Here is a 12,380-nt window from a genome sequence, read left to right on the forward strand (position 1 = left end):
GCTGCCAAACTAAATAATTTCTAGCACCTGGATGAGTTATGTCCTAGTTCTTTAAACAAGTATAAAACCTTACTTCACACTTCTTAAATGGTAATATAAAAAGTCACAGATTATTCATGGAAATAATAAGTCTTGGTTATCAAAGTCCTCCAGATGTCTAGACATGTCATGCAAAAAAAGGGAAAAAAAAGTCATTTTAAGTCCAAAAACTAAAGTTATTTTAGTAAGACATAGCTAAAATAAATCTGAATTATTTTAAACATTTTTTTAGAGAACCACCAGAATTTTTTTTTTCCTTTTGAGTTCCAAGAGCTTAAATGAAACATTCATGCATTAAACTCAAAGTCTGACTGTCAAATCATTTCACTTTAATAAAAATTTGAATTACCTGCCTTAGGGCATTATTAAATATCAAATAAAAAGCACACATCCATAAGTCTGATTTCCCAATATAATTTTTATGTAGAACTATGACTAGATTTGTATTACACATTTCAAGATAAAAGGGTCAAAAAATGTGTTCATAGAAGGATGAAGTCAGAACTGGAGTTGCCTTTGAAAGAATTCCTGCATCGTTCTTAGGAAATTTGGGGGAAAGTGACCCCTTTTAAGTTACCTCAGGCACCACGGTAAGGACACAAATCCTTCCTCCTTTTAAAAGACCTAGATCATAATTTAAAGCTTTGAAAAATTATACACTATCTTCCTATCATACAAAGAATATGAGGCATCTGAAATACACATCATCTCACCAACACAACATTTCAGTCTGTGTGCATGTGTGGGAGAGAAAGAAAAGAGTGATGGTTATTTAGATAGTTGGAGAAAGGCAACTCTGGTCTAGGACTAGATATAGATCAAAAATTCAAGATAATAATCTGATTTCATAAAAAGTGTCATTTACAGTTACTGATATTCACAGAGTACACTAAACCCAGACTGGAGGAATTAATAAATTCACATTCACCAAACCTCACTGCACCTCCCCGCCTGCCCCTCCTACTGGGTCTACTGGGTCACTACTGCAAGCCCACCCTCTCCCCCTTGTCTCCTCCTGTCACCTCTCCTAGCTGTAGCCCCATTCTTCCTGAAATAATAAAAGCAAGTAATGGAAATACTAAATCCATAAACCACCCCGTTTCCCTTCCTAGTACAGCCCAGAAGGTGACCATTCTCATAACAAAGGCAGTCTTAACATTTGCTCAGGATTTTGTTGCCTTTCTTTTTTAGTAATCTCTACACCCAATGTGGGGCTCATCTCAAGATCCCCAGATCAAGAGGTGCATGCTATTCCAACTGACCCAGCAAGATGTTTCAGATTGTCCCCTTCCAAGTCTTTAGAGACTTCACTGCTAGGATTAATTTCTCTGAGAAATGGCACCTTCATCACTTCCCATCTCTACTGGCTCATTACCCCAACATACAGACAAGTGCTAGTGGGGTTTTTTCAAAAAGAAGTGTCCTGGGATGCCTGGGTGGCTCAGTGGTTGAGCTTCTGTCTTTGGCTCAGGATCCTGGGATTGAGTCCCACATCAGGCTCCCTCGGGGAGCCTGATGTCTCTGCCTTCTCTCCCTCTGTCTCTGCCTCTGTCTTCTCCCTCTGCCTATGTCTCTGCCTCTCTCTCTCTCATGAATAAAATTTTTTAAAATCTTTAAATTAAAAAAAGAAAGAAAAGTGTCCCTCAATTCCCTATCCCCCTCACTGCTGCAGCCTTCTGCTCTCCTACCACCCAGCTCATCAACAGCTGTCATCGCAGGGTTCTTCCCATCCTCCCTTCCCACTCAACTTCAGCCTGTTGCCAACACGCATGCCCCCGTATCACACCAACCTCACCGTCAGCATGCTGATGCTCTCTGGCCTGTGCCAGGCAGTGGATAAGAAAAAGGGCTCTACCAGTCAGGCTGCCTGGGTCCAATTTCCAGCTCTACTGCTCTATGACTGCATTATTTTGGCCAGTGATCTAACTTCTCCATGCTTCCATTAACTTATCTATAAAGTCTCACATTAAATTTTGTGAATGCTTAATGAGATGGTCCCATGCAGCATTAGAACATGACACATGTATATATAATCTCCATGCCAATGACTCCCAGATTCAGTTCAGACCTCCTTTCTGATCTCCACTTTTGAAATTCCAGCTGGCTGCATGATGGGTCCACTAATTGACAGACATCTCTCATTCAATAACCTCCAACTCAACTCTTTAACTTTCCAAAAGTCTCCTCCCACTTTCCTGCTGTCATTCAATGATGGCACTTCATCCACACAGTTTCTAAAGCCCCCAAATCCCAGAGGTTATCTCTGAGATTTCCATCCCTCTCTGCCATCATCCAATTTGTCAACTAGGTATCACTTTTTCTTTAAAAAAAAAAAAGAGAGATTTTATTTATTTGACAAAGAGAAAGAATACAAGCCGGGGGAGCTTGAGGTGGGGAGCTTACAGAGGGAGCTCAGCAGGGAGCCCAACACAGGGCTCAATCCGTGGACCCGGGGTCATGACCTGAGGCAGATGCTTAACTGACTGAGCCACCTAGGCACCCCTAAATATCACTTTCAATGTCTATTTAACATATTTTAACTTTTCCCCATCTCCACCACTCCTATTCTGACATCTGAGCTTCTCTGTCTTTCATCTTGGCTACCCAACAAACTTCTAAAATATCTCCCTACTCCTGCTCCTGGCCCATTATAATCCAATCTGTTCATTCCAAAGCTACTGTGATCTACTAAAAACGTACATGAGATCAGGCCACTCCCCAGAGCAGAAGTCTTTATAGGTTCTCAATGCACTAATGGCAAAATAAAGATGCCTTAATGTGGCTCACAGGGCCTCCAAGATAAGAGCCCGGGTTCTTTGATTACTACATCCCACACTCACAGGAGCTTCCCATTGACCTCAATGCATCAAATTCTTACCTCCTCTACAGGGCATAGCCCCTCAGGATCTTTGCAAAAGACATTCCCTCTAGCTGAAATCTCATTCACTGCATATTTTTGTTCTTCTCATTCTAAGTTGTAGCTGTAATGCTTTGGAAGTATTTATTTTTCCATGGTCAGGCTCCCCACATTAGATTCTACGTTTTCTGAGAGCAGAGACCTTAACTGTCCTTCTGACCGTTGGATACCCCGAACCAATCACACAACCAAGTAATGATTTTTGGTCAAATATAATTTTATTATTTGGTTCTTCCATTATAAGGCTTAGCTTAAAGTAGTCTTGGATTCTCTGTCGTTACCACATATGAATTACTAAAAGTCCCTTCTCATTCATACCAAAGCAACTTTGCCTGGCCCTCACCATCTCCAAAATCTTTTTTTTTTTTTAAGATTTTATTTATTCATTCATGAGAGACATAGAGAGAGAGAGAGAGAGGCAGAGACACAGGTAGAGGGAGAAGCAGGCTCCGTGCAGGGAGGCTGACATGGGACTCGATCCTGGGTCTCCCAGGATCACACCCTGGGCTGAAGGTGGCGCTAAACCGCCGAGCCACCAGGGCTGCCCACCATCTCCAAAATCTGAAGAGGAAGAACCATACTGGCTAGCTCAGAAATGGAGAGTCAGGGAATGACCAGCAGTGGCTGGCTGACAGACACTATGTGTAGCTCTGAAGAATTTCTAATTGACCAGCAGACACTCAAGACACAAAGTGTGATGTGTCATGACAGATTCAAAGTTACAGATTTCAACCCTTTAAAAGCTTGACCGTAACACAGAAAGAAATACACAAATAGCTAAATGGAAGAGACAGTGTGATTAGAGAGGTACAATTTAAGGGAGAAGAAGAGAATTCATGCTGAGAACTGTATTTGAGTTGGGCCTACAGGGTAGCAAAGATTTTAACAGGCAATAAAAGGGGTGGGAAGGACTGAATGAGCAAAGCACATTCATATGAAAAAAAAAAAGACAGTTTGGATGGAGTACTGGGTATATATGGTATAGTAATAATAGAGAAGCAAGAAAAATGGATTGGGGAACACATGGACAAAATGGTCACCTTTTAAAATTCCCATGTCAACTGTCTAGCTCAAGAGACTGTGAGTCTCTCAAGGCCAGAGATTTCTATTCATCTGTGACTCCTAGTCTATACTGTTCCACTCATACAGTATGTGAGCTCATACTCACCAAGACCCATTAAACCAAGTCCAAGCTCTGTCCTGTATACCTATGTAACTTCCAATAGATGCTTTCCTCTAGTGGAAAGCAGTGGGTGGCCAGCTATGTGTCCTGACCTATATGCACTCTTAGGCAATTCACAAGGTAAAGAAATAATCCAGTATTTCATTTTCCAGTCATTTATTCGTATTTGATCTTTCCCATGTCTGTGGTGTTTTATTTTGTTAGCTCTTTAGGGAGAAGGTATACATATATTGAATTCAATATATTAAAATGCAGAGATCATATTTCAGTCAATAAAGAAACGTACCATACTCACATACTTAATAAGTGCTTCTTGATCAAATAAAAACACTTCCGTTGGACAAGGATTTTAATACATGTCAGATCTACCCTCACCTACCCTAATAAAGAAGATAGATCGAATCTGCATTAGACAGGGGTCAGCTCTGAGGCTCCAGTGGCTTTCTTTATGTTCCTTATGTTCCTCAATCATCAGGAGGTGACCGCTGCCATTTCAGGGGTGAGTACTAACAAAGACTTTACCTCTTTACCTTGAATAAAGAGGGGCTGCCTCTCTGCCTTGGGGCTCCCTACCATATAAAGGCCAGTATTAAAGCAAAATGAGAATTAAAGGCTGCTCTGGTAGGAAAACGTAAGGATTGTAGGTTCTTTATCAACACTGCATGAAACTTTTAAAGCCACCTGACTGGTAATTAATAGGGCTTGAGAATGTGTCATCACTTTTATCAAAATGAAGTACATTCATACTGCTAAATTATCAGGATCACCGTGAGAATAACTCTGGCATGACAGGTATATGTAATTGTGAGCCCCATTTCCTTACATAATCTGCACATACCCAGATGAAGACAGTCTTGTTCCTGTTCTCTTTGACTACTGAAAGGCAGCTCTAATGACTCTGTCACTAAGTGGCTGAGTAGGTCTAAAATTGTCTCCCAAAATCCCATCACAGCCTTCCACAAGTTCTGCCCCCTTAACATGTGTCCTCAGCCTTCGAAACTCTTCAATCTGAAAAGAAGAACAGAACAAAACAGAGTCATTATTTACTGGACATGAACAAGACTGGAGTTTCATAAGTGGCTTAAAATATGCATGAATTATAACAATTTGTAAAAAGAAAATTGAAATTAATCTTCAAGAAGAGTAAAACAGACTTAATTCTTCCAAACCCAAGACACTGGACAGAACTGTTGCTCAAGAAATGGAGACAACAGAAGTAGAAATACCAAGATCTCCAGACAACTCAAACAGCCACAGAAACCTGCTGGATGTGGCTCATGCAAAAATGAAATACATCTCCCTCCAAAAGTTTGTATGCCTGTCTGTAACATAGAAAGAAGTGAACAAATGGGTAAGTGCTCCAAGCACAGCTTTAATTAATGAATTCTAGTCTAACTGTATGGTAACACTGATTAGATGTCAGATTTATCAGATGGAGGTGTCCTTCATCACAAGACCCTCTCCGCTGCTCCTCTAGACTTTTGGAGATCACAGGTCCAATGAATACTTCTGACTTTCCAAAAAATGTTAAGCGCAACTTCCTCCCTTAGCAGTATCAATTTTCAAGTTCATTTCCCTTTCTCAGGTGGCCTCCCCAGATCCCATGGATTCTCCTTACACGTGAACTTTTTCACCAAGGGTCAGTTTCTCTGACTTGCCAGGTCCGTGCCTCCTAAGAACCCATAAGCCTCTACGATCCTCCAAGCTGTAGTTGAGCAACAAGCAAACATGATGAACATTCGCCAGGCTCATTCCCATTCATCAGTTTATCTACAGGACTCATCGTCTGGCATTTTGCTTAAATGCCACATAGTCATATGACAGTCTTCATTCCTTTCACAAAAGAAGAAACTGAAAGATTTAAGAAAGTTTCCACATTAGCGAGGTCTGACAGGCCAAGTCCACTCTTCTCCCAGCTTCACTGCTGCCACTTCAGAAATTCTAATCAACTCAGTATAACCTGTCGCCTCCATATACCCCAGAATGTGGAACAAACGTGCTTTAAACAGCACCAATCCACCAAAAGTCCACCAAGTGTGTATCATAGAGTTTTTTTTTTTTTTTTAGGATTTTATTTATTTGTTCATTCATGAGAACACCGAGAGACAGAGAGAGAGGCAGAGACATAGGCAGAGGGAGAAGCAGGCTCCCTCTGGGGAGCCCGATGAGGGACTCAATCCCAGGACCTTAGGATCACCACCTGAGCCAAAGGCAGACACTCAGCCACTGAGCCACCCAGGTGCCCCTATCATAGGGTTTTAAATACAAAAGTGCTTCATACAGCACAGCCACAGAATTTTGCTGTTCATGAACTAAAATGAAATGCAAATCAATTCAGGGGGTTCTAATCAAAGTCTAGAAACCCCTAGAGACTTTAGGGGCTCATGAAACCCCCAAATGATATGCAAAATTTTACATGTGCATTTCCTAAGAAGGGGTTCCTGGATCACAAAAGAACTGAATCACACAGGATTCCAATATTCCAACCACTCATATATATGTGGGGAAACCAAGCTGAGGGGAAAGGAAGTCACTTGTTAGATCAGCACACAAGTTAGAAATCTAACATCTAAGGCCTTATTTTCTTGTGTCTCCACATGTTTTCCCTAAATGGGGTAAGACTGACCCTAACCTGGCGCTGTCCTGTTTGTTTGCTTTTTTATAATACCTACATTCTGTACTTGTAGCAAGTGCCAGTGACACAAGCAATTAGCTGTTTAAGCGACACAGTGGTTTTTCCCTAGACCTTCTTGGGATCTTAGGTTGGAAATATGGGCATCACCTATCGTTTGTTGCACCTGGAAAATTTCTATAGCCAAGGTTGCAAGAGAATCCCCTGTCATTATTTGTTGAATGTTTTTTTACTGACTTTTTCTCTAAGTCTGGAGTAGAAAGGAACCTAGTCAGGCTTTTTCAAACGGGAGACTTATGAAGGTGAAGGCAGCTGGGCTCTTCATCAAAAGTGTTCAGCCTCAGACACTTAAGACCCAAACTGGCCAGCCTCAGTTTTCACATGTGTAAAAGAGATGATAGTAACCATATTTGCAAGGACAGTTTAAGAAGTGAGATAATTAATGAGAATCATTCAGCGTCCTTGCAGCACACAGAAGTGTTCAGTAGGTACTAACACTTCTTTTGAAGTCAAACCTTCAGCACCTTGAGATAAATATTTAGCTACAATTTTCTACACAAAAAGTAGACTGGAAACAATAAACCAACTGACTGAGAAAACAGACAGTCCTCCCTCCTCGCACCCATTTTACATGTAATCACACGTAATGGCAGCAAGAAGAATCTACAAACCGTGCATGGGGTCACTGCTGAGCAATGCGGACTATAAAGTGTACTGCCTAAGCAGAACTTAAGAAATACTGCATTTTGGAATGACTTTGAAGCTTATTTTAAAGCCAGGTTAATTTTATATTTACATATTCTGAACTGACAGTAAATCTTTCAAGCCCCAGACCTCAGCCTGAAGCAAATTCTGTGAAAACTGCTTCTTCTAGAACAGACGATCTGAATCCACAGCCAGCCAGTCTCAAATCGCTGCATTCTTGGAGAGAACTATTTCACAAGAAATGTTTTTCTCTGATCATAGCAACACTTTGAAGACTTCAAACATCAACAGAGATCGAGGGAAGAACACGTCTTTCTGAAATGCCAATTTTTCTGAAGTAACCACCCCTCAAAACCTTTAGTCACTTCAAATGGTTTCAAGCGCGTCCTGCATTATCTCCCACTGAAAAGAGAGGTAGTGAGAAATGAGCAGAATAATATTTCAGGATAAAAGTCTGCAACGAAATTCAAATGTCAGGGCAGTATAGAGACTATTCACTATCACGCGGATTAGTAGGGATGATTTTGTCAATTTTTAATGCTACTCTACTTAAACATGGCTATTTGTTTTTAACCAATATAAAAAAGAGAGAGAGAGAGAGAGAGAGAGAACAGAGACCCAAGATTCAGGGAGAAATGTTGGTCTTCTGAAAGGAGCAGAGTTGAATAGCTACTGTTCTCTGAACCAGGCATGCACTCTAGTTGGTCTAAGGCACTGACTCCAACCTTCACTGACTCAAGAATCAGGTTATTCACTCCAAGTTCAGCTTTAAAACCACTTTCTTTAGGAGTGCATTGAAAGTGCTAATTTAAAGGGCTTGGGGTTTGGCACTAATTAATTTTAAAAATTCCCAAGTTCCTATGCATATCCTTTTAACAGATTTTTTTTGACTTGCATCTCTGTTACCATGTTAAAAGAGAAAAAAGGACACATGAAAGTTAATGTTCTCATTTTATTTTCTTTTATCATCAGGCAATGACATTACATGAATTAGAGCAATATAATTCCTTATGGCAGCAATCAAGTAAGCATGAAAAGCAAGCTATGCTTAAATAGCCCATAAACACATGTATATACACTGAGATTATATGTCATTTATATGTCTCTCCACCTTTCATATATTTGGTCTTATCGTTTTTATTTCATCTTCTTCTTCAGCCCAGTATTTCACTTCTTTTCTAAAATCACTGCTTTTTTTTTTTTTTTTTTTTTTAAGACTTTTCATCCATAAACCAACTCATCTGTCATTGACTCCTAGTCTGGTCTTTTCTAATTCTTCTGAGGAAGAGCTTGGAGAAGACAATACCCTCTACCCAGTAAGACTGATGTCAACCCTCCCTTATTCCAATCCCAAGTCCTGGTCTCTTCCCATCTTCACAAGAGAACAGTTACTGATGAGTTACACATAAGCAAACGTAGTCAAAAATTACAGTCCAGACTGGGTGACAGGCACTAAGAGGGCACTTGATGCAATGAGCACTGGGTGTTATACTACATGTTGGCAAACTTAATTTAAATAAAATATTTAAAAAAAAAAGAATTACAGTCCAGAGTTCGTGACCACAGGGCAAGTGCTCTCTATCAGGGAAGTCACTGAGGAAATACATCCAAAATTCCCCACAGGAAAAAAAAAAAAATCCCCACAGGTGCCTAAAAACAACACATTTTAAGAAAGGGAAGAGGGAGCAGTCCCAGAAGAGAAAATCTAGAGTTGCACTATCCAGTGCAGTAATCACCAGTCTCCTGTGGCCACTGAGCATTTGAAATGTGGCTGGTCTGACTGGAGATGTGCTACAAGTGCAGGACACACACTGGAAGTCAGACTTAGCAAGAAGGAACAGTATAAAAATATCCCACCCAGGATTTTTTATATTCTTTACATGTTAAAATGGTGTTTGGGGTACATTAAGTTAAAATACAATCTTTAAATCAATTTCATGGGGTGCCGGCATGGCTCAGTTGGTTAAGCATCTGCCTTTGGCTCAGGTCATGATCCCATGCTCCTGGGATCAGGCCCCACATTGGGTTCCCTGCTCAGTGGGGAGCCTGCTTCTTCTTCTCCCTCTGCCCCTCCCCCTCGCTCATGCTCTCTCTCTCTGCACTCTCTCAAATAAATAAATAAAATATTTTAAAAATTAATTTCAGCTGTTTGTTTAGTTTTTTTTTTTTTTTTATTGTGGCTACTAGAAATGTTAATCTTATATATGTGGCTCACATCATTGTTTCCACTGGATCGCCAATGCTTACCTTGAGAAACTTGGCATTCTGGTGTTAGAGTGCTGCTCTAAATTATACATGGAGGGAAATACAAATGGACAAGAAATAAGGGTACTCAAAGTGTGCTTCCTGGAATAAATCCCTACCCAGTCCTACAGAATCAGCAACTAGGGGCAGGGGGGTGGGGAGTGGAGGGGTGGGGCAGCAATCTGTGTTCTAACAAGCCCACCCAAGTTTGAGATTCATGGATACAAAAGAAAATTCACAAGTGTTCCAAATCACTTGAAATCATTTTCAGACATGACCATGCCATGGTCCCACAACAACTTGGGTCTTTAGGGTTAACAGACCCTCAAAACTCATGTGGAGCACACAGACAAGAAAGGCCCTACTGCTGAGTCCTGGACCTAATGAGACCTCATTTGTCAGTCGCTCAGGACCAGGTGGGCTCCCAGGTCCCACCAGCCAAGCACACACCATGCCCTTACTGGGGCTTGGAGCTGTGAAGAGTCACACTTTTCAACCTCTAGGAAACATGGAATGGGGAAGGATGAAGAGGAGGCAAAACTGAGAAAAAAAAAATTAAAAGTGGTCTTCCAAGTTCTAACAGACATAGATCCACATGGCATAAAACAATAAACATAGTCCTTTGCTTCACTGGTGTTACTTACTGAAGTTGAAAGAGAAAGAAAAAAACAAAGACAGGCGCATCTAACCTGAGAAAGCAGGTAAATTAAGAAATAGGAATAGATGAGTAAGAGGGGAACAGAAAAAGAGAGAAAAAAGAAAAGGAGAGTAAAATTTAATCATTTCTCTGTATGTGTGCATACTTACACATGCCACAGTACCAAAATACCACATTTTATCAATTCTGAATATTGTTCACATTTTAATGTCTCCAGAAATTAGGATGTATCTTACAATCTGTTGACATATTTGCTGAAATTTGGTATTTTTCATTCTGTTCTTGGAATCTCATCTCCAAACATAACAATTCAACTGAGAAAGCTTTTTTCCTTCAGCTTCCTCATACTTGGACCACCGTTTAACGAAAAGTAATTTAACAGGGATGATAGCAAAATAAAAGAAAATTATACTCATTCAAATCTATCTGATCGCATGCTTTTTTTCTCTAGCAAATGGTATGCTAACCAAGAATAAGACGAAAAATTCAACTGAGCAGAGGCTTCCAGTTGCATACTCTAGAATTCTGAGTACCCAGGAAGATGTAAATGTTCCAGGATAGGCTTAATCATCAACACTACACGTCAACAGAAGACTCCTCCTGAAATTAAGTTGCTGTGCATTTCATTAAAATACTATGATGATTTAGAGCCTTTTCTTTAATGTGGCTACTGCCATTTCCTATGGCAGATGGTATATTCCAGGATACCAACTGTTTCCATAATAATGCCCAGCAGCTTAATTTACGTATGTTAACCTTGTGATCTAAAAGGAAATGTTTTTCCTTCAATATAAAGTTTTCTATTTCTCAATCTACTCAGCTATGCAAAGACTATCTACTGTTTGCCATACCTTTTGTTATTCTACATACAAGTAATATTTTATAATTGACAGACCGCCTCTGTCTGCTCCTCTTTAAGGGCAGTAATAGGAGATGTCTCAATTTTTCTTGGTCTAGATTCTAGAATCCCATCCCTCCCTGTGGTCCTTCTCATTTTTTACTGCCCTCTCTGGACCTTTTCTATTTTTGCTCTGCTTTCTCTGAAGTTATATGAGCAGCAACAGTGAAACATTCAAGGACAGACTAATTTATATTCTCCTAAAATTAGATTTTTTTCCAAGACCATTCTAAATTGCATTTTAATATGTGTGTGTGGGCATTTTACCACTGCTGCCCTCTGAACAGATGCTATAATGGAACTTTGTGCTAATAGTTCCTAAATATTTTTTTCTTAAAGTACCTAAACCTTTTTTTCTTAAAAAGCTGTAGCTAGTTGGAAAGTCATCTATTCTCAAGAGCAGTTGATGTTATTCCTTCCAATACACATTCCTTTGGTTTTGACTCCCAATTAGGAAGATATGGCTTTTCCCAACAACAATGAAGAAACATTACTTTTGGTGGGTCAGGGTTATTAGAGTTTGTCATTGGCTTTACTCAGAGGGATAACAGAAAGCAAGTTTCCCCTTGAAGACAGCCAAACAGACACAAAGGCAGGCACAGTGATTTGTCTCTGAATTTTAGCATAGTATGCTAGTCAACAGGGGAGTAAAAACATTATTTCTCACATTTACAGAATATCACTTAACATTCACGGTATAGTTCAACTGTGACATTCCCACGCTTTAACATGCTAGCAAGGGAATCCTTAATGGAATTCTAAGAGGAATTGAGAATCTTCTCTTCTGTGGCTCAACAAGGTTAATCCCAGCTAACTTTCAATAAACAGAAATTTATTGTGGTAATAAAGTTTTATTTTTCGCTAAAAGGTTTGATCTATTTTTAGAAAAATACTCCTAAACAAAGCAATGCTGAACAAATGGGACTGTAGACTCAGCTGCTCCTATTTCATCTCCATGTCTGAGATACCATGTCTCTTTGTGGCTCAATCCAATTAATACCTCTCCACCCTTCACTTACTGTGTGCAAAATCTGATACTTTTCATCTCTCCACTCCCTCCTCCTTAAAACCCATACTCCCCTTGGCTTCCAGACATTACATCCC

At 40.1% G+C, this 12,380-nt stretch overlaps 1 protein-coding gene across 1 annotated transcript in view; it reads right to left on the bottom strand.

Moving 5' to 3' along the window:
- Nucleotides 1-12,380, bottom strand: part of CA8 (carbonic anhydrase 8) — an 84,934-nt gene that overhangs the window by 15,548 nt on the left and 57,006 nt on the right. The window contains exon 8 of the mRNA XM_025477803.3: nucleotides 4,978-5,147. Within this exon, the coding sequence (XP_025333588.1) occupies nucleotides 5,013-5,147 (135 nt within the window). The 3' untranslated portion in view covers nucleotides 4,978-5,012. The remainder of the gene's footprint in view (nucleotides 1-4,977; nucleotides 5,148-12,380) is intronic.

Source organism: Canis lupus, chromosome 29 (assembly GCF_003254725.2).
Source record: "Canis lupus dingo isolate Sandy chromosome 29, ASM325472v2, whole genome shotgun sequence".
Taxonomy (NCBI): domain Eukaryota; kingdom Metazoa; phylum Chordata; class Mammalia; order Carnivora; family Canidae; genus Canis; species Canis lupus.